At 42.5% G+C, this 26,315-nt stretch overlaps 2 protein-coding genes across 3 annotated transcripts; one reads left to right on the top strand and one right to left on the bottom strand.

Moving 5' to 3' along the window:
* Positions 1-5,829: 5,829 nt before the first annotated feature.
* gpatch1 (G patch domain containing 1) lies at positions 5,830-19,282 on the top strand. 2 transcript variants are annotated; one of them, XM_084926762.1, is made up of 20 exons: positions 5,830-5,924; positions 7,107-7,241; positions 7,632-7,717; positions 8,010-8,170; positions 8,306-8,403; positions 8,891-8,949; positions 9,080-9,322; positions 9,403-9,550; positions 9,815-9,894; positions 9,975-10,191; positions 10,387-10,683; positions 12,068-12,246; positions 12,335-12,462; positions 12,559-12,647; positions 13,502-13,713; positions 13,791-14,106; positions 14,206-14,283; positions 14,576-14,691; positions 14,774-14,889; positions 15,327-19,282. In XM_084926762.1, the coding sequence occupies exons 1-20, from the start codon at positions 5,855-5,857 to the stop codon at positions 15,358-15,360; spliced, it is 2,862 nt and encodes a 953-aa protein (XP_084782888.1). In that variant the 5' UTR covers positions 5,830-5,854; the 3' UTR covers positions 15,361-19,282. The 2 variants fall into 2 exon arrangements, with proteins under 2 accessions (XP_084782888.1, XP_084782879.1); XM_084926753.1 differs by having other exon boundaries at positions 13,791-14,283.
* LOC146393123 (uncharacterized) lies at positions 16,470-24,864 on the bottom strand. Its single transcript, XM_084924966.1, is given in 7 exon segments — positions 16,470-16,597; positions 16,683-16,884; positions 17,775-17,874; positions 18,154-18,305; positions 18,344-18,534; positions 18,767-18,825; positions 24,764-24,864. Coding segments are annotated over 7 exon segments (933 nt in total).
* Positions 24,865-26,315: the final 1,451 nt, after the last annotated feature.

Genomic DNA, 26,315 nt, shown 5'->3' with positions numbered 1-26,315 from the left:
TGGTTTTTTCCTTTTACATCTTTTTCTTCATGTCCTCTTCTTTCCTTCTATGTCTCCTGCCAACTTCCCTGCTTTTCCTTTCCATTCCTTTCCTTTCCTTTCCACTTTGTACCTCTTTGTATTTTTCACTCCTCTCTTCCTTATTTCCTTTCCTTTCCTTTCCTGCTTCCTTCCCACTTTGTACCTTTGTATTTTTCACTCCTCTCTTCCTTATTTCCTTTCCTTTCCTACTTAATTTCTACTTTGTACCTCTTTGTATTTTTCACTCCTCTCTTCCTTATTTCCTTTCCTGCTTCCTTCCCACTTTGTACCTTTGTATTTTCCACTTCTCTCTTCCTTATTTCCTTTCCTCCCCCGTGCTCTCTTTCTCTCACCTTTGCTTCTGCAGTTTGTCTCCCGTGTCTCTTCTTCATCTCCCCCTTTGTTTCACTCATTTACCTTCTTTTATGTAACTTTTTATCCTCTTCTCCATGCTCTTCTTCCTTTCCTCTTCATCTTCCTCTTTGGATCCACACATACGTGCACAGTGAGTTGCAGCGTGTTGCCTCATGCAGCAGACGTGCACAGAGAGATCAGAAGCAGCCCTTAATGCTTTAGTCATGAGTTTCTGTGCAGCAGCCTGAGCGCTCGTCTCTTTAATATTTCAGGCGTTATCGCACCATGATGACATTTGGAGCTGAGGAGGTGTAACACTGCTCAGACAAGACCGGAGGACACAAATGACAGCAGCAGCAGCGCAAGAAGAAGTCACATCCTTTGCTTCAGCAGAGGATGTCAGCTCTTCTTCATTTCAGGTCACCTCAGGTTGAGGAGAGAGGAAACACGATACCTTTTACGCTGATTTCACTTTGATAAAGCTCCTCACACAGGCAGTGCAGCAGGAGTCAGAAATTCAATATTAAATACACATGACCTGGTTTTTAGAAACAAGCAGTGCAAATATACCAGAAACTAGCTGTAATTTGCCTACATGCACATGAACATATAAAGATTTCTGAGTGTGAGCTAGAGGCTAAGATATGCTTCACTCTTTTGATGGCTCTTCTAACATCGATACTTATTGATGATGTGCTGTCACTGATCATCAAACATAGCTGTCTGAATAAAGTGTTTGAGTGCAGATAACTGGTAACATTCGTAGTTATGAAGGTCGTGTTTATAAGGACTTACATACGTTTTTATTTTGCCCGCTTTACACTGCGGAGGCTGTGTCATGGTTCACGTTGGAGATCTTGTCAAAATTGGTGAAATTATGAATGTAGAAAAGTCAGATTCGATCCACCGTGCAAGAGCATCTGGAAAGCATCTGATTTGGAGCAGCTTCATTTTTTAGCAGGACAATGATCCCAAACACGCTGCCAGTACAGTAAAAGTACACCTGGATGGAAACACACATCAGTCATGGATTGACTTCCCCAGAGGCCGGACGTCAACATGGCTGAAGCAGTGTGGGATCATCCTGATGGAGAACAAAAGGCAGAAACAGCCAAAGAGGACGTTTCGGTGTTCTTCAAAAAGCCTGAAGATACTTAAAGAAATGATAGAAAGCTGCTGAAAGGTGATCATGTCAAATTTTAACTTCTAAGCTTGTGAGAGTCATTTTTGCCTTCCATACCGTATCTCCGTGTATGTATGTACATGTTTCAATAAATCACAGCACCTTCTTCCCATTTTCCCAGCCAGTTATATAAAAATGACGGGTTTGCACAGTATTTATGTTGTTCTAGAAGGTTACTACAACCTTGCAGAAAAGTCTCCCTGTGGTTTGCTTATTTTGCCACCACAGACTAATTTTGTCACAACACCAGCCGGTGATGTTGCAACCTATCAAACGATGACCAGATGCATTCTGTATTATGAATCGCACGCATTACGTAATGTTTCTGTAGGGAAGGTTCTGATGTAAAGTCTGAAGGTTGCTTTTAGCAAACAAACCTCTATTGCGGGGCGTCGGGTGCACTCGTATCAGGTGTGCCGTACCATCCACAAGCATGTTTGTGTTTGCATATGGTCGCTTCATACCACAGGTCAGAAGTCGAGGTGGTAAGCCTGTACTGCGATTGCTGGTCGTGATTAAGTATGCATAAACTTATTGACCTAACTGTGCTTTATAGGCATCCCTTTCTAATTCACTTCTAATAGTATAAGGACACAGAACCTAGTGTGAGTGCGCCCTAAAATGCTTCTGGCAAGTTATGCACAAGATGTCCTTGAAATCTACGTTTTGTTTTGTTTTTTTCAAAAAAGGTGATTTGGGTTCAAACATTCCCCTTTCACATCTTTAACACTGCATCCTGAAGAAAACACGTTTAACCAGTGAGGTTAAAAGTGAAGGAGTCCTTTACAAGAAATGGGAGTGACAGATCCATCTGATTGTTGCCTAAACCCAGTGCTGCAGGTACAGATACTGAAGGAAACCTTAAACTGGGGACACCAGCAGCTGTAACAAACAGCAGTATGTAACTCCACCAAACTTCCTTTGTTTAGAGGAGCAATGAAATTTAGACAGCACGGAGCAGCAGAACAGCAAAGAACGCCAGTGCAGAGAGCACAGACGTCACCAAGACCAGTCAGCGAAAAATATATAACAGTCCAAAATTCTTTCTTGCACATGCACCTGTTAATAACTGAAAAGGTGGTTCAGTTAAATTTGACCGTGCAGTTTTTGCATGACCCTACTGACAGGCTAAAAGCACACAAAGAAGGGAAAGAAATGAAAGAATGAAAATTCGAGTGCAGCAAACTATCATCCAAATACAAGAATAATTATTTTTAAAAATCCGGTGCTTTACAACAAAGAGACCTTCCTTCATTCTGGTGTAACAACTCATATTGTTCCATTTCACACAGTATCACATCTGGCTGACAGAGTTCAAACTGTTCACGGGTTCGAACACAGTCACAAGGAGGTGCAGAAGTGTAGTTCCTTCTCCGACCACTTCCTTAACAGCATGCTGAGAAATTGTTGTGGTTTTTTTGTCCACTGACACCTAAAACATGGTGCCTACTCCATTTTTAACTCAAAGTGACTAAAACTACTGCAGGCTATTCCAACAGGCCTCTTTGTGGAGGCAATGACGTGCAGCTGTTGTTGAAACTGTCAAAGAGACTCGTGATGAAACTTCTGCAGGCTGCAGGCTATGCTGCTGGTCAGCCTGCCTCATAATGAGACCTGCTTCTCTTACTTAAGCTGCCCTCATCGACTTTTCCACCACAGAACAGCAGAAACAACGTCAGACTCGAGCTCCACAGTCTTCCCGAACAAAAGTGTGCAGCTGCGTCCAAAAATACTTCATTCATAGCTGTTCAACAACAAACAGATCAGACACATAAACCCTCAATCAAACGTCAGCACATATATATATATATAGTTATCAGGAAAGTGTGAGTGAGGGAAGGAGCTGAGGGTCGTTTTCTCATGCAGTCACTCTGTGCAACCAGAGGAGTCGCCCCCTGTTGGAGATTAGAAAGAATGCATGATTTGGACAGTTGTGCACTGGCGTCATTTTGCAGAAGTGGAAGACACGTCCATCTTTCACATGCAGTCTATGCTCACTTTACATCTGCATGTTAAATGTTTGTATACAGTTTAATTAAAGTTACTTTTTTCACAAAGGGTCACCACAGCAGATAGATCTGAATGAAAAGATTCCAATCCCGAGGGACTTGTGTCTCCTGCCGAGATCAAACCAGGGACACTTGTTAAGCAAATGTGTGAACCACAACACTACGGATCCACTTTTATGAACATATGCAACGATTTATGAGGAGCAGCCACATGGTGAGATGTCTGCAAAGATTTCTGGCTTTTCAAGAAATGTCCTGCAAAGTCTTAGCAACCAAGGGAGGAAAAACAGCGCATAAACAAACAATAACAATCTTTTAATTTTATTATGCATTTGAAGCCGTTATCTTGGAAAACTATGAAGCCATGGTTAATGTTTGTATCTGTCTTCTGGAGATAGGAACAACTTTTCCCTCACTGATCATCAGACTTTTGGGGAGTGTAACCTTGGTGCCTCGACGCGGTGCCTCCTCGTGTGGATTTTCCATCTCTGACCTGTTAATGCATCACATTTACAAGTTCATCCTGCAAGTGAAAGTCTAAATTATACAAATATATATTTCTGTCAGTTATTTTAATGTGAGCGTGCAGAGTAAACCCAGCTGTGAGACAAACCCGTGACCTGCAGGCAGACACTGACACCTAGTGGCCAAAAGGAGGAAGGGACTCGTTAAGTCAACAGGCTGAGGTCTCCAAAACTATTCAAGGTCAGGTTAAAAGTTTATTTTTTTTTCTATGATAATTCTTATCCAAGCATAGTTCGTTCAATTATTCATTATAGTTCACTCAACCTCAGTAAAAACTGACAAAAAAAATAGATTGAAAGCTATCTCTCCGACAGACTGGTGACCTGTACAGGGTGTACCCCACCTCTCGGCCTATGGCAGCTGGAATAGGGTCCATGCGCCCCCACCTCACCCCACAACTCTGAATTTGATAAGCAGATGAGGATGGATGGACACATGGACACAAAGATATTGTGTCAAACTCAAATGAAAAAATGTTCTAATTTTAGTCCGTTTGGTGGTTTTGGTAAAGAATTTGTTCATGACTTTGAGTATCTTGCCTTTAAAGTTCTGTGTTCATATTGTAAAGTCCATATTCAACATTTCCTAGTCAAATATACTGCTCATGATTAAAAAACTAGAAGAACTGAAAAATGACTGAAACTAAACTGTACTGAAAAGGAAATATAAAATAACAACAGGGAACAAAACTGTTATAACTCTGGTGTCCCGGCTCTACCTCGGCTCTGTCCGGGCTCTTTTCTGATAACCTGGTTCTTTTGTGGCTTCATCCTGCCCACAGATTTCACCACCAAACTGACCCTGTGGCCCCCCACCCTGAGCTCGGTCCAGATTCAGTTAGTTTAAACCCCCTGAAGTTTAGCAGTTCGGTCGGGTTACAAAGAGCAGGGAGGCTCTGTGTTTTCTGTGCAGAGACGTGGGGGTCTCAGATTTGGATCTTTACAGGGTCTTGGCTTTCTGCTGAGCCAGGCGTTTGGCTTTTGTCAAGAGCGTGGGGTTTTATGGATCACTGAGGGGGTGTGAGTGATTTCAGGCTCAAAGAAAACAAATGACAAACTGCTGTGAGCTTTGGATGGACATTCGATAGCCAACACTTCAGCTCCTCCGAGGTTGCAGAGGAAATTACACAGTTCAGTAAGAAACAATAAATCTGGTTGTTTTATCAACAAACCAAACAATAAGAAGAAAAGACAACTAAAGCAAGCACTTAATAGCAAACAAGGGCGAAACCACCTTCTTCATTAAACACACTACGTCTAATGACATTTCAGACAGGAATATTTATTTCCAGTAAAGAAACAGAATCATAGTGAACTAGAAGAAAAAATGTTGTCACTGTAAAAGTTTGTCTCACACTAACAACTTTAAGTCCTTATAAATAACTCATAATAACACAAACTAGTAATAGGTAAGCCATCATTAATTCTGTTATTTTGTTAGACTTTAAGATATTAGACTTTATTTTAATAATAAGTATATGTTTCAATATGCCTTATCTTAAATGAATTATATGAAATATTTACAATTGTTGATTTGTTGATTTTAAGGCAAGCTATATCTGCATAGATATCCTCACAACAGGGAAAGTGTCTCACATAAATATTTTACTAAAGTTTGAGTGAATGTAGTTACAGCTGATGTAGTTATTTGTAGCTAACGCAAGGTGTCGCTATTTTCCCCAACTGTTCTTGTGAAGCGCTAAAGTACACTTCACAAAGTTTGTCCTTTTGCGGATACCGTAAACGGAGTAAAAAAATAAATCATGGCGTCCGACAGCGACAGCGATGAAGATTTTGTGACTTACGGGACTCCTTTGGAACCTTTGGAAGAAGGTGGGGTGAATTTTATGATCTCGGTCATCTGTTTACTTGCATTTAAAAAATCTCCCAGGTGTTTAAAGCAAAGCGTTACTAGCTGCGCCGTTCGCAGCGCTACTTCACTGAGTTCAGCTAACGAGCAGCTAGCTAAGCGCAATCATAGCCTCCTAGTTTGAAACCCAGACCTCATTCAAAAATCCTTTATGTTAATGTTGCTGATTAAAGTAGTTGAACATAACTACTGAATACAGTGCCATTTCTCATCTCTAAAGTTTCAGCACTATCAGGTCTTCAGTTCGGCCTCAAAGTTGTAGTGAAAGCTGCCATTTATTTTTTCCCCTTCAAATCTGAAGCTGCAGTGTGTGGTTTGTGTGCTTACTGCGGTAAAGACTATACTGTGGCTTTGTGCGACATTGTGTGTCTTAAATATCGTTACAGGATGTAGATTATTTATATATATTTTTAGTGTATTTAATGCGGGAAAACAAAAACAAGAATATCCGTAAATGTCGTTACTAGTTGGAGGAAAAAAGAAATTGTATTACACAGACTCTGTGATGTAGTGGTTAACTCATAGCGCAGTGTGAGCCTACCCTGGGCTGCGGTGGTGGACCCGCTGGTTCTGCATGGTGCTGGGCTGTGAGCGCGGGTCCCACTGAAGGATATTGGACCTTCCAGCCACCCTCGTGAAGTCTTTTTCTGACTGTTTGGTCAGAAACATGCAAACGGGTAACCAGCTGAAGGTCATCTTATAGCAGAGCTCATCCTGCTCCTCACACAAAGGAGCAGATGCCGATCTTGGGTGATGACCTTCTACGGCTCCATCTCCTGGTATCTCCTCCACATTCTTGAGACAAAGATGATACACATGGAGGAGCTGGACTACCTGTGCAACCCAAATAGGATACAGACACCATCTCAGGCTGCCAGCAGTGACGAGTGGTGATCATCGGTGACACTAGCAAAAGAAAGAGGAGAGAAAAGGAGAGAGCAATGGACTGTCCCCTCATCTGCTTTTTGGGGGGTTGTCTTGTTGTTGCCTTTGCTTCCTTTTTGACCAGTGTATAAATCAGCAATAAATTACTTCCAAATCCTTATAGTTTATTACAACCTCTGTTTTGTACAGAATTGACAACAATTTTAAATGTTTTCCCATTTCAATGTTTACCATTTAAAAATTTCCGTGCGTTTTCACAGACGAGCCGCTGAAGAAGCCCGTCCCGCTCCACGATCAGACAGTCAAAGATGAGAAGGGACGATATAAGAGGTTCCACGGAGCGTTCACTGGAGGCTTTTCAGCCGGATACTTCAACACTGTCGGCTCAAAAGAAGGTGAGACACCTCCTGTAGAGTTCACACATATTTTAGTTAATGTGATATTTATGGAGCGCTGCATGCAGACGTGTAAGGGGAGGTGGTGTCCCCTCATCGTAAAGCTAACGGTGTTTGGTTCAGTCCAGCCTCTGATTTTGAAGTTGGCTTTAGAGCAGACCTGAACTTTGCACCTTGGTTTTCTGTTTTTAGACTTTCTGGTAATTCGGTGGACTGACTGCTTTGTAGCTGTGTGTTGTTTTCTTTTTTTTGTCCTCCACTTTTCTTCCATGTTGCGATGCTGGTGTCCGTCGCAGATGTTGTTCTGCAAACAGTGAAACCATTTTTTCAGCTCAAGCATTTTAATTTTGATTCCATATCTTGCCATTTGGCGTCCCCGTGTCTTTTTAGGCTGGACCCCATCAGCCTTTGTGTCGTCACGGCAACAGAAAGCTGAGAAACACCATGCCAGGCCAGAAGATTTCATGGACGAGGAGGTACAACCACCCAGAGAGAGGGGAAGGTTTTTTATTCACATGTAAAAGAAAATCTGGGACTTTATCCAAATAACATCAAATACCCTAAAATATCAAATAACATTTTATACGCTTCTGTCAGAGCAGCTGTCTGATGTCTGGAAATCATCTAAAGCTGATTTTATAGTTTTTACGCTGCAGCGTTTGAGTGCTTGGTCTTTGCGGTATGCAGAACACGTTTCAGAAGAGACGTGAGGAGGTTTGAGGTTCAGGTTTAGTGGAGCTGATGCAGATCGTTGTTGGTGTTTGTCAGGATTTCAGCGAACACGGCATCGCTCCCAGAGAGATCACCACCAGTCAGGAGTTCTCGTCCAGCCGCAGAGACGAGGCCGGAGAGAAGGCGAGAGCCATCAGCGCTCAGGCGGCTCTGATCCCCGGAGACACGCTGCTGGAGGAGCTGATCGCACCTGCCAGGTAACTGCTGCCACACCCACATCCCACCAACTGTGGGACAGCAGCCTGCTTCTGCAGCACCGCCGGGTCCATCCTTCACTCTTTAACAGTTTGCAGAGTGAATTTGCTCTGAGGTGTGTTTGTTTTGTCTCTCAGGTCTTCCATCGGGGTGGAGCTGCTGATGAAGATGGGCTGGAAGGAAGGTCAGGGCGTCGGGCCTCGTGTGAAGAGGAAAGCTCGCAGGCAGCAGAGGGGTAAGTGTGTCATCTTTACAGGCACAAGGTTGCTTGACCAATAAGAGAAATTCAGGAGTTTGTAAAGGGTAAAATAATCCCTGTGACACTTGACTTATGGCGTTTTCACACCTGTAGTTTGCTCACTGTGATCTGATTCATGTGAGTTCGGAAACTTGTAGCTTTTTCCCGTCTTTGGTTTCTTTTCACACAGAATAAACTGTGTCAGTAAAATGTGAGCACATTCACTCTGAGGCTGCCGATGAGGAGGTGGAGTTAGCTTTGGTGTCTTGGATCATTTAAAACCAGAACTTGAAAAAATGAAATACTGAATCAGTCCACTCAGCGTCTCAAGTGAAGATTCGCAGCAGCTTTGATGTTTGATGCCGGTTTTTTAAATTCTGTTTTTCCTACTTCATCTTATGCTGTGTTTCATTTCAGCATGAATCTTGTATCTGTCTGGTGTTAGTTATAATGTATAAATACTGACACTTTGTCCTGCTGACAGACGGTGGAGGTAAAGTTTACGGCTGCACGCTGCCCCCTGCTGGTTCGGAGGAATCGGAGGTGAGTGCGGCTGCTTAGACAGAATATTTTAACACAACCTGATGGAGGACGATCTAAACTGAATCTGAAATTCATAATGCATGCTGCATATTTTCACCTGTGCGTGCATGAAATCTCTCTGCCTCATCAGGATGACGATGAGGAGTTTGCTCCAGAGAACGTGACCTTTGCCCCGAAGGATGTAACTCCGGTGGATTTCAACCCTAGGTTGGGAGTTCAGGGTTTGGGGTACCGCGGTCTGGACCCGAGCCTGGCGTTGCTGGGTCACGGCACGGCTGAACACATCGATCTGTTTAAACCTCAGTCTGAGACGAGGAATCGCCTGTTCGGAGACACAAAGAGCAGCTCGAGGAGAGGAGGAGTGGTCGGACAGGTGAGCTCACAAAACCCAGAAGTGTTTTTGGTTGTCTTTTTAAAATACAAAGTGTTTGGCTGCTGACCTTTGACCTGCAGGCCTTTGGCGTGGGTGCGTTAGAGGATGACGATGAAGACGTGTACCACAGAGACTCCATGTCCAGATACGACACAATCCTGGGAGAAGAGGAGCCGGGCGACAGCCTGTACGGCTGGACGGCCCCGCAGCAGTACACTAAGAAGAAAGGTAATGCTTCCTGGGAAAACCTGGAAAGTTCCAGGCATTTTTTAAACCAGTCATTAAGCTTTTTCACACAGAGAAGCTCTTTGTCAGGCGGCCTTATTTTAGAGCAGGGAAATCATTTTTAATACTTTCTCCACCAGAGAGGCGTATTTTTTAGTTTTTTTAATTATTAAAGAATAATGTCTCTCTTTTGTCCATGAAAAACTGAAACGAAAGCATTCATGAAGTAAGATGGAAAATTATTTGGATTTTTTTTTTTGCTTCCAGACAGAAGTAAAGATGCTTCGTACCTCGGCAAAATCCTGGAAGGATTCACTCTGGCACAGAAACCCCTCGAGGAAAAAACAGTGAGGAGCTTCAAAATATCTGATCACGTGTCCTCATCAGTACCTGGACACACCCCTCATGTTTCTGTATCTCTCTGTAGATCTTCCCGCCTCCCTGTCTGCCTCGCGATTATCGTCCAGTCCATCATTTCCGTCCTTCAGTCGATGTTTCACATCTTTCTGGGGTCAGCCCCGCGTTGGCCGAGGCTCTCCGGGTGTCCAAAGGCCACATGGTCAAAGAGGAGCCCCAGCAAGCAGGACGCCACCAGCTGGACTCTGGCCAGAGGAGGGCGCTGCTGGGAGAGGACGCCCTGCAAGGTAAGAGATTGCTGAAAAATGAAGCAATCACAGAAGTGCAAAAAACAACAAATGAGGAAAATTAAAAAGGGTTGAAACTATATGTAGTTTTTCTAGATTAATTAAAAATGTAGGATAATCCGGACATCGTGTCTCATTCTGATGGCAAGTGCGTTAATGCTGCTGGTGATGTTTTCCCAACTTCATCCCGATCAGGTCCCAGTTCGGTCATGGAGCTGCTGAGGCCCGAGGACAGGCAGCGCCTGCTCAGCTTCCGCAACTCCTCTAACCCGCCCTCGGCCAAAACCTCCACCCCCGTCTCCAGTCATGCCTCGCAGACATCAGGGAAGTCGGCACAAGTGCTGCCTGCCTCCTCCGGCCTCCAGCAGGAGGCTCTGGCAGCGTGGAGAGGCATCCAAACATCGTCACAGACCTTCAAACCATTTGAGAAAAACCCCAGCAAGCAGGCACGCTACGAACTCTACCTGAGCCGTCTCAAGCAGGGAGACAATGGTACGAGGCTCCGCCCTGCAGGTCCCATCATGCACTGCAGGATCCTTTGATATAGCTGGTACAGTTTTAGTTAAACCACAAAAACCATCATTAACCCTCTGGGGTCGACGAACGCGTCAAAATCACATGACCAATTTAAGACGACACAGCTACAAGATGCAGCGACTCTGAGTCTCCATTTCAACTTGGGTCGAAAGTGCGGACTTCAAACTATATACCAGTTTTTGAATTGTGTCGATGGGCCACGTAAAACCAGAGTTATGATTAAAAAAATACATGCGATGTTTTTTTCTGAACAAAACAGCGGCGTTTACAGCAGGAAGAACGGTAAAAATGGCGTTTCCTACAGACAGCGCTCGCAAACACTCCGCTTACGAGTGAAGAAAGAAAAAACACCCCTTAGTTTACCATGTCAGCCAATCAAAAAAATGATATGGTAACATGTGGCACTTGGTTGCTTAGGGAGAGGGGGCAGATTTAGGAGTGACACCCGCGAGAGAAAGTGGGCGAGTGAAAGAGAGAGAGAGAGAGTTTTCATATGTGAGACATTAGTGACGTTTAGCGTGTTTGGAGGCTGTAGTTAGTGTGTTGTGTAGTTATTGTCTTGTATTGTGTGTCAGTTAGACTGCTGAATGTCACATTTGCTCCAAAAAAGCCACCAAAGGCAGATTCCAGTGTAAACGCTGTTCCCACATGGAAAACAGGACTGATCCACCTCCTGCTGTCAGACCTGCAGGTTTAGGCCTGTGGTGTTCTCCTCTGTCTTATACTGAACACAAACTATTTTTTGGACTGGCACAAATAATTTGTGCCTCCTTATTTGATGCAGCACAGCTGATTGTTCTGTAAATAGATTTAAATGGTTATATAAAAAACGCCTGAGGCCTTGGCTGCATTTTTAGGTGAATAGTACCATATAACTTTGTTGTTTGCAAATCTTGTGCATAATTTTTAGAAATGTACAATTTCTATTTGCATTTCAAGTTATGAAAATGATTCGTTAAAGATGTTTGTGGGTTTTACAGTAAAAAATATAACTTTTTTCTACTCGGATTTTGAATTTTTTGTCTGAATTTAGATCATTTGTTCTAATATAGTTTGCCAAAATTAAAAAATAACTCAAATTTCAGATATTTGAGGTTGTGCTGAAAATAATGATACCAAACAAGGCAAGAAAAGCAGTTTTTAAAGGTGAAATATAGAAGTAAAATCAAAAGTAGTCAAAAATGGCCAATTATACCCTGGACCCCAGAGGGTTAATGCTCCTACGTGTCTGAGTACGTGCGTATATGTGATTACTGGCTAACACAGACACTGGATAAAACCTCCCACATTAGAGACCGCCTGGATATTAAAATGTAAAAATCTTCTGTGTGTCCCTCAGACGCTCTGGAGCAGAGTCTAGACCCGGGAATGACAGAGTGGGAGCGCAGCCGGGAGAGGGAGGAGTTTGTCCGAGCTTCTATCTTGTACCGGCCCACCTCCTCCTCGCTGTCCTCCCGCTTCACCAGAGCCAAAGACCAGGAGGACGATGACAGCGTGGAGGTCAGCCGGGACCAAGAGGTAGGACGCCACCTGGTGCTGTAAAAAAACCACACCCCTACACTGCAGGTAAGCTCAGGAGTCACTGATGCTTTCTTTTGGTTGTCAGGGAGACCTGGATGACAAACAGTCTGCAGTAAAGATGAAGATGTTTGGAAAACTGACCAGAGAAACGTTCGAGTGGTATCCTGACAAACTGCTCTGCAAAAGATTCAACGTGCCCGACCCCTACCCCGGGTATGGCACTCAGATCGGACTGAATCGGCTCTAAACAGAACGTCGAGGTTAAATCCAAACTGCTAAGCTAAAGTCTCACTGTGATTGGTCCTGCAGGTCCGGTATTGTGGGTCTGCCCAAAGTGAAGAGAGACAAGTTTTCAGTCTTCAATTTCCTGACTGTGACTGAGAGCAGAGAGGCTGCAGGTAACTTCATTCACACACAGGAGGCGCTAAAGAGTTTTAACAGGCTTTCACACAGCAGTAGAATATTCTGTAAGAGAACTTTAAGCCCTTTTTCTTGTTTCTTTAACTTAAAAGCTTGTTTAAATCCATGTTGTCTTTACTGCCACCCACAGCACCCGCCTGTAATAATGCTCGGTATTATTTTAAACATAAAAGATGTTCCCAGGTGTGCTGAGAGAGAAGATCAGACCTTCAGTAGCAACTTTTGCCTGCTTGGCTTGTTTCTGTCGGCCACACGAGCAGCTGTCAGTGCACAAAGCAGTTAAGCAGTGTTAGCTTTGACAGCGAGACGTGAGCGAGCTCCCAAGCTCCATTTACATATCGATGAGCCAAAGCGAGTAAATGGGTTCTGACTGCAGCAGCTTTATCACATCCTGCCCTGTCACAGTCACACTAAACGTCAATAAAGTAGACAGGTTTTTTTTTTTCAGCACAAATGAAAGTTAAATGTGTTGCAAACCGAACGGTGTTTTAAAACTCAAGTAGATGAAAACTGATCCAAACTCATTTTTATCAAAGAATATCTCAGTGTGACTGAAGAGTTATGTAAGAATTTATTTAAATGTTTTAAGGGTTAAATCTGCTGTTCGTCAGACTGAGGTTTGTTAACCAATCAGGATTTATTTAGGATAAAAAAGTAAAGACAGGAAAACTGAAGTGATTGCTTTTATTAAATTGATACTTTCTTTCCGTTTAGTTTTTCCTCCATGAATTTAAGTTTCTTTGTAGCCTCAACACAAATTTGATGTTTTCTTAGTTTCAGTTTAACACCACAGTGTTTGTGCTCACAGAGAAGGCTCATTATTTCTCTTCAGCACCTCCAAAACCTCCAGAATCCGGGAAGAAGTCCAGGTGGGATGTCTCTGAGCAGAAGGTGGAGAAGAAGAAGGAGGACCCACTGGGTGAGCTTCTCAGTGCTGCACGCAACCAGACCGAGACCAAGGTGGAGCACACCCCCACGCCTGCTTTACCTGCCTTACCTGCCTCAATCAGCAGCAGCGATCAGGCTCCAGGAAGCAAACCGGAGGTAGTGAAAGAGCGAAGTGTCCAAACCAGCAGGCGAGGAAGTCCTTAAATCTAAAGAGTTTATCCTTCCTTCTACAGATAAAGTCATCAGAGCAGCAGAGCTCAGAGCAGAAGAAAGAAGGTGATGAAGAAGAGGAGGAGGAAGAGGAGAGCAGGCCTCCCATGGATCTGTTTAAGGCCATCTTTGCCAGCTCCTCTGATGAGAAGTCCTCCTCTTCATCAGAGGGGGAGAGCAGCGATGAGGAGGAAGAAAAGGTGACAAAGGAGGATAAAGGAAAAGTGGACTCGGAGCCACTGAACCTCTTCAGCATCCCCTCCTCCTCCTCAGCCACCACCTCCTCCTCAGCCACCACCTCCTCCTCCTCAGCCACCACCTCCTCCAGTCACCAAGCAGGTACTCTGACTTTGCTGAATTGCCTTAACCTTTCTTCTAATCTCACGTCCCTGTCGAGCGTAACTCTGTTAACTCTTTTCCTCTCTGCTCCTTCAAAAGCAGCAGTTTCCACTCAGGCCTCCAAACAGGAAGAGGAGGAGTTTGGGCCGAAGCTGCCGCCTCCCTCGGCTGCTCTGAGTGAGTGTCACCCACCAGATCAACAACAGACAACTCAAGTTTATTCACCGTGACCCAGTCACATGGTTTCCCTTGCGTGGACATTGTTTTTATAGATACAGCAATCTCTCTGTAATCAGCTCAGCTGGGTTACATTCGTGTGAATCGATCCACATTCAGTGTGTAGAACTAGAGCGTCTGTTCATCGACGCTTTCACTGCTCCTCTTCTGCTTCTACTTCATTAAGTGCATCCTGCTTCGTAAAAGCGTTGCTGGAGGATTAATAACCTCTGCCTGTTGTTCCTGTGTTTAGTCAGAGGAGGCGCCGCCTCCATGTGCCCTCCAATCAAGGAGGTTAAAACGGGCAAGAAGAGCAAAGAGAAGAAACACAAGAAAAAGAAGCATTACAAACACAAGAAGGAAAAGAAGGTAGAAAACGAAGAATAAGGATCAGATCAGATAAAATGACTCCTTCCTCACGCTGACTCTGTGACTTCTTTTTTCTTTACAGAAGAAGAAACACAAGAAGCACAAGCACAAGGAAGCAGCCGAAGAAGAGCAAGGAGGAGGAGCCGGCGAGCAGGAAGGTGAAGACGGACAGGTGTCGACAGACGAGCTGCTAAAAAGGTCAGAGGTCACCTGTCAGAGCATCGAAAGATGACCCTGATGGAATGGGAGACACTTGGAAATTAGTTTATTATAAAGTGCTGATGTAAGTCAGAAGCTGTGTTTGCAAAACAGTCATTATTAACAATATTTAGAGTTTTTTTCTCTCTTTTTTTTGTTTCCACCAAAACGTTTTAAATCCATAATCCATCGCTCACTGACAGAAACTCACTGCGTTCAATTAAGAACATAGTTTGTTTTCCTCTGCTCTTCTGTTTCTGATATCATTATTTTATTTATCAGATCTCTCAGAGGGGTAATAAATCAGTGTCTGGGGAGTGTTTTGTTTACGTTTAGTAAACAGATGCTTTTATTTTTAAAAACTGAATTTAGTGTCGTATGCAAAGCACCTTGAACCGTCTTCTTCACTGTCTGTGTGTTTGTGTTTTCTCTTCCAGACTAAAGAGCATCCGCTCCCATCAGATGTGGTGAATCAGCTGGAGGTCTGTCCTCTGTGAGGACCGTCAGTCAGCTGATTGTTTCACCTGACAGATTACCTGCTGTGTAGTTTTAGGTAATAACATAAAATCTTTATAACCAAGTGTTCTGTATTTACTGACCTGCTGGGAAACCTTCAATCACACGAAAAACTGACGTTTTGTGTTTAAGTGAAGAACTCTCTCTTAAAGGAGGTAAACATGTCACTGTCACAGTCTGCAATCGATGAATGGAAACAAACGATGAAACCTTAGGTTACACTCGAGACCAAAAAGGCCACATTGGACAGAAAAGACGTGTAACCACGATTACTATGGAGAAGGAAAGGAACAGCTGATTTGGGTTGCTGTGGTAACATTCCTGCTGCCCAGTATAGATTGCTTCGTTACCAGTTACATTGTAAGAAGTTTATTGATATTGACACAAAGAGAAAACTGTGATCTTTTAGAACTTTTGCTGATGATTTCAGAGACTTCTGTGTGTGACGTCGTTTAAGCTTGACATTGATATAATATTACAAACATTAATCCAAGATTACAGATTGGTAAGAAATGTGTTAGAAATGAAAGTATGTGTCACAATTACTGGATTCCACGTTTCACCATATCTCAGACAGAAGCAGTTTTTGTTTTTTTTTTCATCTTTATTTAATCAGAAGGAAAAATATCCTCATTTCCAAGAGAGACCCGGAGGAAGAAGCAGCACAAACAAGCTCTTTGTTAGCTTGTTTCACAGTTTGTGAAACTGTGGAATGAAGTATATGTTGTGTAAATGTCACTTGTGACTTTGAGCTACACAGTCAACAGGTGAAAGTAAACATGGACAAAAACAGTAATAAGAGTTTCATTATTCTATAAATCTTTGATCAGGATCAATAATCAGGATTTATTCATTTCAAATTATACTGTAAATCTATAGATTTAAAAAAACAAACCCATTTTAGCTTATGCACCCAAAGCTGTGTAATATTCTAATAATAACTGATAGAAAATAATTGATTTTCATCAGTTAATTCACACATGAGAAGATACATGAACACGCAGACTCAGACTGCAGGCTGATCTAAATAATTTCATCTCATCCACTGGAGCACACGAAGGGTTTTAACTTTCAGTTGAGGACAAAGCTTGGTATCTGACCATTATTTCGGCCCTGAACGTGAGCACGCCACAGATCATAGCGACGGCAGCAAGAAGACATCCAGCGATGAAGACCAGGTTCATGGCGTTCCCTGGAAACAAGAGAAGATCAGTTTTAATTCAGCGTTATCCAAAGTTACAGTGACTAAAACAAAGCAGCCGACTCTGTTTCCACACCTGCACTCCTGCTGATGTCTGCTGACCTCTTCAAGCACAGGGGACCCTGGGAAATTAAGTGCTGTGCAGTCTGCATGACAGCACCTCTCTTTCAGCAGTGGGAGTGGTGGTGAGCGTTTGACGTGGAGTTGATGCATCCCTGTGAGCGCCTGGTGTTGGGGTTTCCTGCTTCACATACCATCACTGAACAGCTGATGTATACCTGAATGCAAGTGAAACTTTTGGCTCTGCGTGTCACTCAACCTCAAATCTCTCAGTATCCAAGTGCTGCACGTGCATTAAAACATTCTGATGGAAAAACTGAATTTACATTAAGTGGACATCACAGATTTAAATGGAGATTATTTATTTAGCTTCCCTGTCTGCAGCGCTGCAAGCTGTTGATGGAGATCATGGAGATCTGCCCGGCCCGGGAGCCAGCCTCCTCTGAGGCCTTCCCCAAACCGCAGCCTCAGTTCATGCTTAAGCCAAAACTAGAAATGCTGTCAAACCTAATGTGAGGATGTATTCCCAGCCAATGAAATAACTATTTTAAGCATTAAATTATAAGCATAATAGCTGCCCTCTCAGTCTGTTGCTGGTATTATTTGTAAAACAACAAATACAATCTTGATCTTAAGAACAATTTTGGCTGAAACCCATTAGGTAATCATCATGAAAGTTTCACTGAAACATACTGAAGGAAGGTTCTAGTGACTGATAGCAAACATCATCTGCCCTTTGGCCACATGAGCAAACAACAAATGACAAACTATAGCATATAAATAAAAGCAGGCCTTTTTCCTGCAAAACCACCCCCCATGATGGACACATTTGCAATGTTTTCTTCGCATAATACACTTTTTAAAAATTAGGTAACTTTTAGCAAATTTCAAGCAATGTGTGCACGAGATGTGCGAGTATGCAATAAAGTTAATCAGATTAAAAAGATATGGCTTGAGTTTTGGGTGTAGAATTCATCAGAATCAGAACCCCTTTTTTGGCCAATTATATGCGCAAACACATACAAGGAATTTGGTTCCAGTCGATGGTGCTGCTCAAGCACAACAATGTGAAACGTATTTAGAGGTCTGGTCTAAACTCATTCTTTACCTGATCGTGCAAACCAATGAACTTGAAGGCCTCGATGCAGAACCTAAACTGTCTCTTGTTGTCTGGTGCATGGGTCATAACAGTGGAGTGCACTGGGCACCTGATCACAGCACAATGCAAAGAAAGAGACAACGACTTACAATTTCATCATAAATCCTTGTTTAACCATCATACAGCGCCATTCACAAATATTCAAGTGATAGCCTGATGCCTTAAAAACCTTTAAAGAGCCTTATTCTATGGACTTCCACTTCTGTATAACACCTGAAATTCTTAAAGATGAGAGAAATTATTCTAAAAGGCACTCAGGTAACTGCTTCAAGTACAAACAGATAAACAGGAGAACCTTCACTGATACACCACCTGTCCTCATGCCTACCCATTTTCGATGATGGAGTAGGTCGGGTGGTAGTTGGGGTTGTCATATGGCGAAGCTCTGCAGGACTCCACAAAAATCTCTGTGTTGTTGACTGTAGAGGAGGCATCTATCTCCATGTAAACCTTCTCTCCTACGTTATACTGCAGAGGGTATGAATTTGTGTGTGTTGACACAAATGAGCCCTCGTTACCTCAATTTGAGTGCCGCAAGCACTGAGGGGGATGATGATGATGACGTGAGTGCTGTTGGAGTATCTCTCCAGGCTGCAGAGGGTGTTGCTGGGTTCACTGAGACGCAGGTGATCCTCGTGGAGTCCACAGAAGGACGATTTGTCAATCTCAACTCTCATTGTGGACTCAGTGCAGATCACATTGGTTTTAACTGAAACAAGTCAATAACACGTCAAAATAAAAACACTCACATTACAACTACTTAAAGTAAGCAAGTAAAGTAATTGAGTAAAAGTTTATTTATATAGCAGTTTTCACAGATATATGTTACAAAGTGGTTCACAAGAGAGGTATTACTCAAACCACTCTGCAGTACTGCCAGTATGTTAAAACTTCAGGTGTTAAATAATAAATGTTGACATCAGAGTAGCCTTTAGACTCACTTTCCTCCTTCCTGACATCCAGGATAGCACACCTCATCTCAGACTGATAGACACCAGACCTGAGAAAAAAAACATTAATGAACAATGACTTAACAACTTTACTATGGAGAGGATTTATAATTACCATCATTCACGTAGGCAGATTAGACTTGGGTCTGGTTACTTTCCAGTAAACGGATACACCGGATGTTTTATGATTCTGTGTTTACCTGAATTAATCATGTTAAAGTTCAGTGTTGGTAGCTTTGTCATTATTTGTTTCAGATCCTTCTTTATTTTCATTTTTCAGGCAGGAGATGGTTTATTTTCTTAACACCTAACATAATGATAAGTCATTACATCATCTACCGGTCACGGCAGATTCCCACTGTCACCAAGTGCTAGCTCATAGAGGTTTATCTGCTTTTGGGGGTTTTCTCTGTATTATTGTAGGGTCTTCACCGTACAATATAAAGCAGCTTGAGGTGACTGTTGCTGTGATTTATTGCTATGTAAATAAAACTGAATTGAACTGAACTTACTGTGAGGTTGGGTTTGCATGTGAGTGGGAATGTGTAACGCTTGGAAAGCTGGTTACACCCAGCCTGCGAGACAGGGAATGAGTCAGTTGATAGTTTTTGGTCCCCATACTAACTCCATCATTAAAGAAATGAATGAAAGGCTAACCCTGTCACGGATTCCACAGCAAAGCGGACTGGAAAATGATCTCCCAGGTGACTCTTTAATGGCATCCACCGAAGGACAAACTCATCATGTGTGGTCCTGTGTTTGGTCATAATGGCCCGCTGATGATGATATCTTGTATTCTGTATGAAGGCAAAACAACCTCTGCATCACAGATTTGATCTTGCATGCGGAAACGTTGACAACGTTTTGGTGGTGAAATTTGGTCTCACTTACACTGAATGTGGACAGAATAGGCGTCTGTAGATCAAAACAAAGCATATATGGAATAGAGCTGCTGAGTTTTGGGTTGCAAAAGAATCCACTTAAGAAAATATTTGCAGCGTTCATTTAAGTTCTTAAGACAAACTAAAGTATTAAGTGTTGCTTTTTGAGACAGTTGTATGACTACTTCGATTAAAAGATTAAAAATATGTCAAATAAGTTCATTGATAAAATTTAAAAATCAGTTCTGATCTATGACGGGCGATCGTGGCTCTAGAGTTGGCAGTTCGCCTTGTAATCGGAAGGTTGCCGGTTCGAGCCCCGGCCGTTGTGTCCTTGGGCAAGACACTTCTCCCCTTGCCTACTGGTGGTGGTCAGAGGGCCCGGTGGCACCAGTGTCCGGCAGCCTCGCCTCTGTCAGTGTGCCCCAGGGTGGCTGTGGCTACATGTAGCTTGCCATCACGAATGGGTGGATGACTGGAAGTGTAAAGCACTTTGGGGTCCTTAGGGACTAGTAAAACGCTATACAAATACAGGCCATTTTACCATATGACAGATTAACTCTGAAGCTGAATAAATATTAAAAACAGTAGCTTGTATGAACGTGTCAGCCCGCTGCAGCCCGCTGCACTGCACAGCATACTAATGAGTTTGAAAAACATGCTGGAGATCAATACTGATGCAAACTGGGTGATGTGTTGGAAACTAAAGGATTCAATTGTTTGTTGGAAATAAATGATCAAAATACTGGATACTGGCTGAATCCAAATACAAACAGAAAATCAGAGTGAAAAAAACGCTGCAGCAGGCTTTTCCATTTGGCTCTGATTTCATAGCAGCAGCTGAAAATGAAATAGTTTGTATGGCTGCGTGTGCTGCTGGGCCAAAATTTTAGCTGGTCATTTGTAGATTTTTAGATGAAATAAAAAACACCCAACAAAAGATCATCTAAAGAAGAGCAGAGTTCATTTACACACTTTATTAAGCAGCTACTGTACAACAAGAACAGAATCATGTAAATGGCCAAACAACAGCAACAGTAATCCCAGGGTGTAGCACAGCAGGCAAAGAGGCGCAGTAGCACAGAGAGAGTAAAGGATCACATGGAGAACAAATGGAGCGCGCTCACGAGCCCTCACTTCGTACAGAGCCGGAAACTTCTGACCCACAGAGTTCACTAAGACGACAATAACTCTAGTTTTTCCCACACAGATTACATATAACATCACACTGAATGAAATTACATGTAGTAGATTAAATGAACTATATAAGATGAGGATTCACATATTAAGCATATTCAGAACTATTTCCTTCCATTATTTTCTTGGGTTAACAGTTTTTGTTACTTTGCTGCTATCGCTTAAATTTTATTCATATAGCACCAAGTCACAACAGCCACCTTAAGGTACTTTATAGTGTAAGGTAAAGCCTCAGTAATAAAGCCTCAGACAACTCCCTATGAGCAACGACTTGGAGACATTAAGAAAGAAAAACTCTCTCTTTGTACAGTCGAAAACTGAGACGGAACCAGGTTCAGTGACGGGCCGCCATCACTGAACCAGGTTCAGTGACGGGCCGCCATCCACCACGACTGGTTGGAATGAGGGGAGGAGGGCAGGATAAAACCTGCAGCCTGAGAGCAAAGTGCTCCATCTATCTGATATGATACTATGAGGCCTCTCAGATAAGATGGGGCTGTTTTATTATGGCCCTTTTTATGTGAGAAGCATTTTGAATTCAGCTCTGGATTTAACAGGGAGCCAATGATGTGAAGCCAGTATGAGGGGAATTTTCCCTCCTCTTAAAATGTCTCATTAGGAACATTTTTAACAGTTGCTTCTTGTCTCTGCTGTGACAAAAAAAAAAAGGTTCTGATTATGAATCAAAATGTTTTAAATAAGTCACACACTGGTTATAGCTTAATGCCGAAAATATCATGTTACATGATTTACTATTTTCTGAAGCTTATTAAGTGTGCCTATGCCAAGAGGCACACTTATTACTATTCGTCGGATTTATTATTCTTATTGTGTGGATGCTTTAAGCTGAAGGCGAATCATATAATATATATATCTTTATCCACCTAATAAAATTGTCACCAAAACCAAACTTTTATAATGTCTTAAACAGATAATCCCACTCAACACAATCAAAAGCTTTTGCAGCATCCAGCGATAGGGCCACTGTTGGATATACTGAATCATATACATAATTTTGCAAATTAACCAACCGCCTAATATTATCTGAACCATAGCGGTTTGGAACAAAACCAGATTGGTCTGCATGAATTATTTTCACCATTACTACTTTTAATCGACCCGCTAAGACCTTTGCCAAGATTTTTTGGTCAGAATTCAGCAAAGATATGGGGCGGTAACCACTTGGGTCTAAAGGGTCTTTCCCAGTTTTAGGAATAAATGTTATAAGTCCAGAGTGCATTGACTGAGGTAATGAGCCTACTTTGAACGCCTCATTATAAACATCGAGCAACAGGGGACTTAACATATCCTCAAATGCTCTATAGAAATCCAATGGTAACCCATCTAATCCTGGAGCTTTATTAAGTGGCATACTGTTAATTGCACGGGTAATCTCCTCCACTGTAATTGGAGCATCTATAATCTGCTGGTCAGTAGTAGAAAGCTGTGGCAGGTTTAAATCAGTAAAGAATGCTTCGAATTTCTGTTCATCTAAACTCCCTTGTGTAGAATAAAGATTATTGTAAAAGGCCCTGAATCCATCATTTATATGTCTAATAGAAGTTGAAATAACCCCATCTGATTGTCGTATGCCTGGGATATGGTTCATACCGTCTTTCTGTTTAAGACGGTATGCTAATAAACGACTCGGCTTTTCTCCCATTTCCCAATATGCTTGATTAATGCGAAATAAAGCGTATTCTGCCTTTCTGTTGTACAGTACATTCAACTTATATTTAACTTTAACGATTTTATTCAACGTAACTCTGTCTTTTGTATGGGAATGTACTGCCTCAAGTGCCTTTAATTTGGCTTCTAACGTAATGATATTCTTGTTAGCTGCCTTCTTTTTAAAGGAAGCGTAAGAAATTATCCTCCCCCTTAAGTATGCCTTCATAGCATCCCACCAAGTAGCCAATGTAGTGTCCTCTCGCTTATTTGTCTGTTTGTAAAATTGTATTTCATCTCTTATCAATTTAATAAACCCAGAGTCTTTAATTAAGGACACATTTAAATGCCATCTGCGGCTTTGCGGAATCTGTAAAATATTTCCAAGACATAGAAAAATTGGCACATGGTCCGAGATTACTATATTACCAACACTTGAATCTATAGAGTTATTCACTAAGGCTTCAGAAATAAGAAAGTAGTCGATTCTAGTATAAACATTATGAGGCGGAGAGTAAAAGGAATATTCCCTGCCTTCTGGATGCATTGTCCGCCAAATATCATTCAGACCTAAATCTGAGGTCATCTGCCTTATGGCAACTACAGATCTACTCTCTGTGCCTCTCCTAGGAAGTGATCTATCTAGGTCTTGATCCAGTATTTGATTAAAATCTCCTCCTACCACTATTTGTGCACCTTCTAATTCCAAAAGATACTGTGACAGGTTATGAAAAAAGGCGAGTATGTCCGCATTAGGTGCATAGATATTGCATAAAATTATTGGTGTGTCCAGTAGCTGTCCATAAACCAATATAAATCTACCTTCCTTATCTGTTATTAATTTTGTTTCAGTAAAGCTAACTGCTTTATGAATCAGAACCGACACTCCCCTACTTTTATCAGTTCCAGGACTGGAAAAGACTTTACCTACCAAGGAACATTTAAGTTTTAAGGCTTCTGACTTGCACATGTGCATTTCTTGAATAAAGGCTATATCAACTCTTGATAACTTTAGATATGTTAACATTATGTTAACATTTTTCCAGCTGGCTATTTTGAAATCTGTCTGTCTATCCATGTTATATGTTGTCTCCTTGACCTGGAGACAACATATAAGATGACACCGCCATGGACCTCAACCAGCAGGCTTTGTGTTACCTGTTTCTTTATACAGGAGCATGTAGGGGTGGACTGCCTTTTTATTTGATTACCCTTTTCTCATGTTTTTGTTAGTGAGGGACATTTTGGGGGACGTTATACTCTTACTTGTTAAACACATGCTCCCATCCACTCTCTTGGTCCAGAAGCTCCATAATCCAAGTGTCCCAACTCAGGTCTGATGGCATGTTTTCAGTGGTGTTTTTAACCTCTTGGGAACTTTCACTACATTCCTTACTTGATGCAGAAAGAAGAAACGAGTCAGGGATGCATAGCAAGCACAACAAGACACCAGCAGTCCAGACCTTTCACCAACTGAAGACATTTGCAGAACCATAAAACATGACAGAGAAGAGCTGGGACTATGTGAAAGGGTGAAGTGCTGCAGTAAAGTTGCAATGGTCCTATCTTTTATACAGTCTATGGTTCACTCTATTAAGATGTGATTATTTCCAAGGCCCATTTAGTTTTAGTTAGCTGAAGCTAAACCAGAAGTTAAAACGAGATGGTGAAAAACATTTTTAGTTAATGTTACGACTGTTGTTGTAATGTTGTCTCATATGTAAATCTGAGTGTGCAGGTGCCTTTCCGTGATTGGTGCATCCATGGGACGGCTCATACAGATTGGCTCATGACCTGGAGACAACATATAAGATGACACCGCCATGGACCTCAACCGGCAGGCTTTGTGTTACCTGTTTCTTTATACAGGAGCATGTAGGGGTGGACTGCCTTTTTATTTGATTACCCTTTTCTCATGTTTTTGTTAGTTAGGGAGATAAGACATTGTCATTTGGTTTTATTCTTTTCATAAATAAGTTTTGTACATCCTTTAGATACGGTCCCTTTTGTTTGTTGTTTTGGGGTCCACCCCGAAGCTATAGTTCGCTCCTTTCCTTTGTTAGAATTCAATCACTGTAAATAAATCACCATCAAAATTGTACTGGTTGTGTGATGTGCTGCTTGGGGTCAGACAGGGGTGGATCACCCTTATATTATGGTCTGGCCACCCCTAGAATGGCCATAACACTAACTAAAATGAAAATTAAAACTAGACTTATAACTGGCTGGCTGGTGTCCTTACCAGTGACCTTGGGTCTGAACTGTGGGCTCCTCTTTCCAGGTGTTCGTACTGCCTGAGTGGGACCAAGATGTGCCGTCTTGCCTCTTTTGGGTTTTCTGCATGTTTCTGGCTCAACATGCAAGTATCCACTTCTTGACGTTCGCTGTTGGTTGCAGCCACTTGAGGTTTTTGGGCTCATTTGGGTTCTCAACACTGGGTGACTTTGATGGGAGTGAAAGCATCCTCACAACATAAATCACCACACTACCTGCTTTTGTTTCAGATTTTTTCTTTATCCTTGTTAACATGTTTGGGTACTGGGTTTGCCTGTAATGCATTTTGTGCTCCAAAAGCTGTTATTTTGTGCAGCTGTGCTCCAAAAGCTGTTAGCATGACCTTTCTTATCATTAGATTGTGCCACACCAGCACCTGAGAGAAAAGCTTTGAGTTTGATTTTGTGTTTTGCAGGCACTCAGGAGAATAAGTCATGATGTTTCTTGTGTTTGTCATGTTAGTATCTCAGTGCTTGTCAATCACCAGTCAACAGTGTCACCACTGTGAACAACATCCTGCGACCGTTTGAGCCAAAACCTTCGAGAAGTCCCTGCAGCCGCTTCAAAACTCATCACTGAGCTCGATCTCTCTTTTAACACGCTGGAGACAACAATGAAAGATGACTTTCTTTCATATGCTGCTTTGAGGGCTTTATTCGTGAACAACAACAGAATCAAAACCATCCATGAAGAGACATTTCACCCGCTGATTAATTTGGAGAAACTGGACTTCCACAAACCAGTTGGAGACTTTGTCTTCTGGATGGTTTCAGAACCTGATTTCTCTCCACTATTTCAATCTTTTGGGAAACAAATATACAACACTGGGTCCGGGAAACCTTTTCCTGCCACTGAGGAGCTTGAAGACCCTCCATTTTTGAGGAGCTTTCCTTCAGTCTGTCAGTGAAAGGGATTTTTTTTTTAACCTTGAAACTGCCGTGACCCTGTCCAAAGACCAACTGGCCGGGTCAGTCATGGATATTCACAAATACCCCATAGTACTGGTGGAAAAGAAATATCGGGGGAAAATGCAAAGAGTAACAGCTGCGGTTAGCTGACGGCCATCATACCCCTTAAATCTGAAAACTGATTGGTCGGGGTTTAGTAGCTCAATAGGACAGTATGTAGGCCTGCACACACCACCAACAGGGACACGTGGCGTTTGGGTTGCCCGTTCCAGCAATTCGCTACACAGAAGATAATGGCATTATGCAACTGGCCCTTTGATCAAATGATGAGAGCTGAGAGTCAAATAGTGCGCCCTGACATAGCACTGACATTTCCACATGTTGTAACGAGTAGGGACAGACCATGTTCAGTGTGTCGAGAGCATAGAGCCGCTGTATCTGTGCGCACCACCATCTTGCATTTTTTGCATGTTTGGATGTGCGCCGATGGTGTGCGTCCAGTGGTGTCAGCTGGTGAACCAGCTGGTCGTTCAAAAAGCGCCTTTATGCCCCTCACCATTAATGGAGGTCCCATTTGAGCGCATTGGCATGGACCTCATTTTATCGATGAGA

Source organism: Perissodus microlepis, chromosome 1 (genome assembly GCF_051167445.1).
Source record: "Perissodus microlepis isolate ML-2025 ecotype Zambia chromosome 1, ASM5116744v1, whole genome shotgun sequence".
In the NCBI taxonomy this organism is placed as follows: Eukaryota; Metazoa; Chordata; class Actinopteri; order Cichliformes; family Cichlidae; genus Perissodus; species Perissodus microlepis.
Note: the sequence above shows the minus strand (reverse complement) of the source record. Positions and strands in the feature narration are given on the sequence as shown.

What these genes read in the sequence shown, in the direction of transcription:
- gpatch1 (XM_084926753.1), top strand. Translation starts at nt 5,855, where the DNA reads ATGGCGTCCGACAGCGACAGCGATGAAGATTTTGTGACTTACGGGACT. An exon ending in GAGCTGATCGCACCTGCCAG is followed by an intron (nt 8,171 to 8,305) that starts GTAACTGCTGCC and finishes TTTGTCTCTCAG; the next exon opens with GTCTTCCATCGGGGTGGAGC. An exon ending in GCCTCCCTCGGCTGCTCTGA is followed by an intron (nt 14,284 to 14,575) that starts GTGAGTGTCACC and finishes TCCTGTGTTTAG; the next exon opens with TCAGAGGAGGCGCCGCCTCC.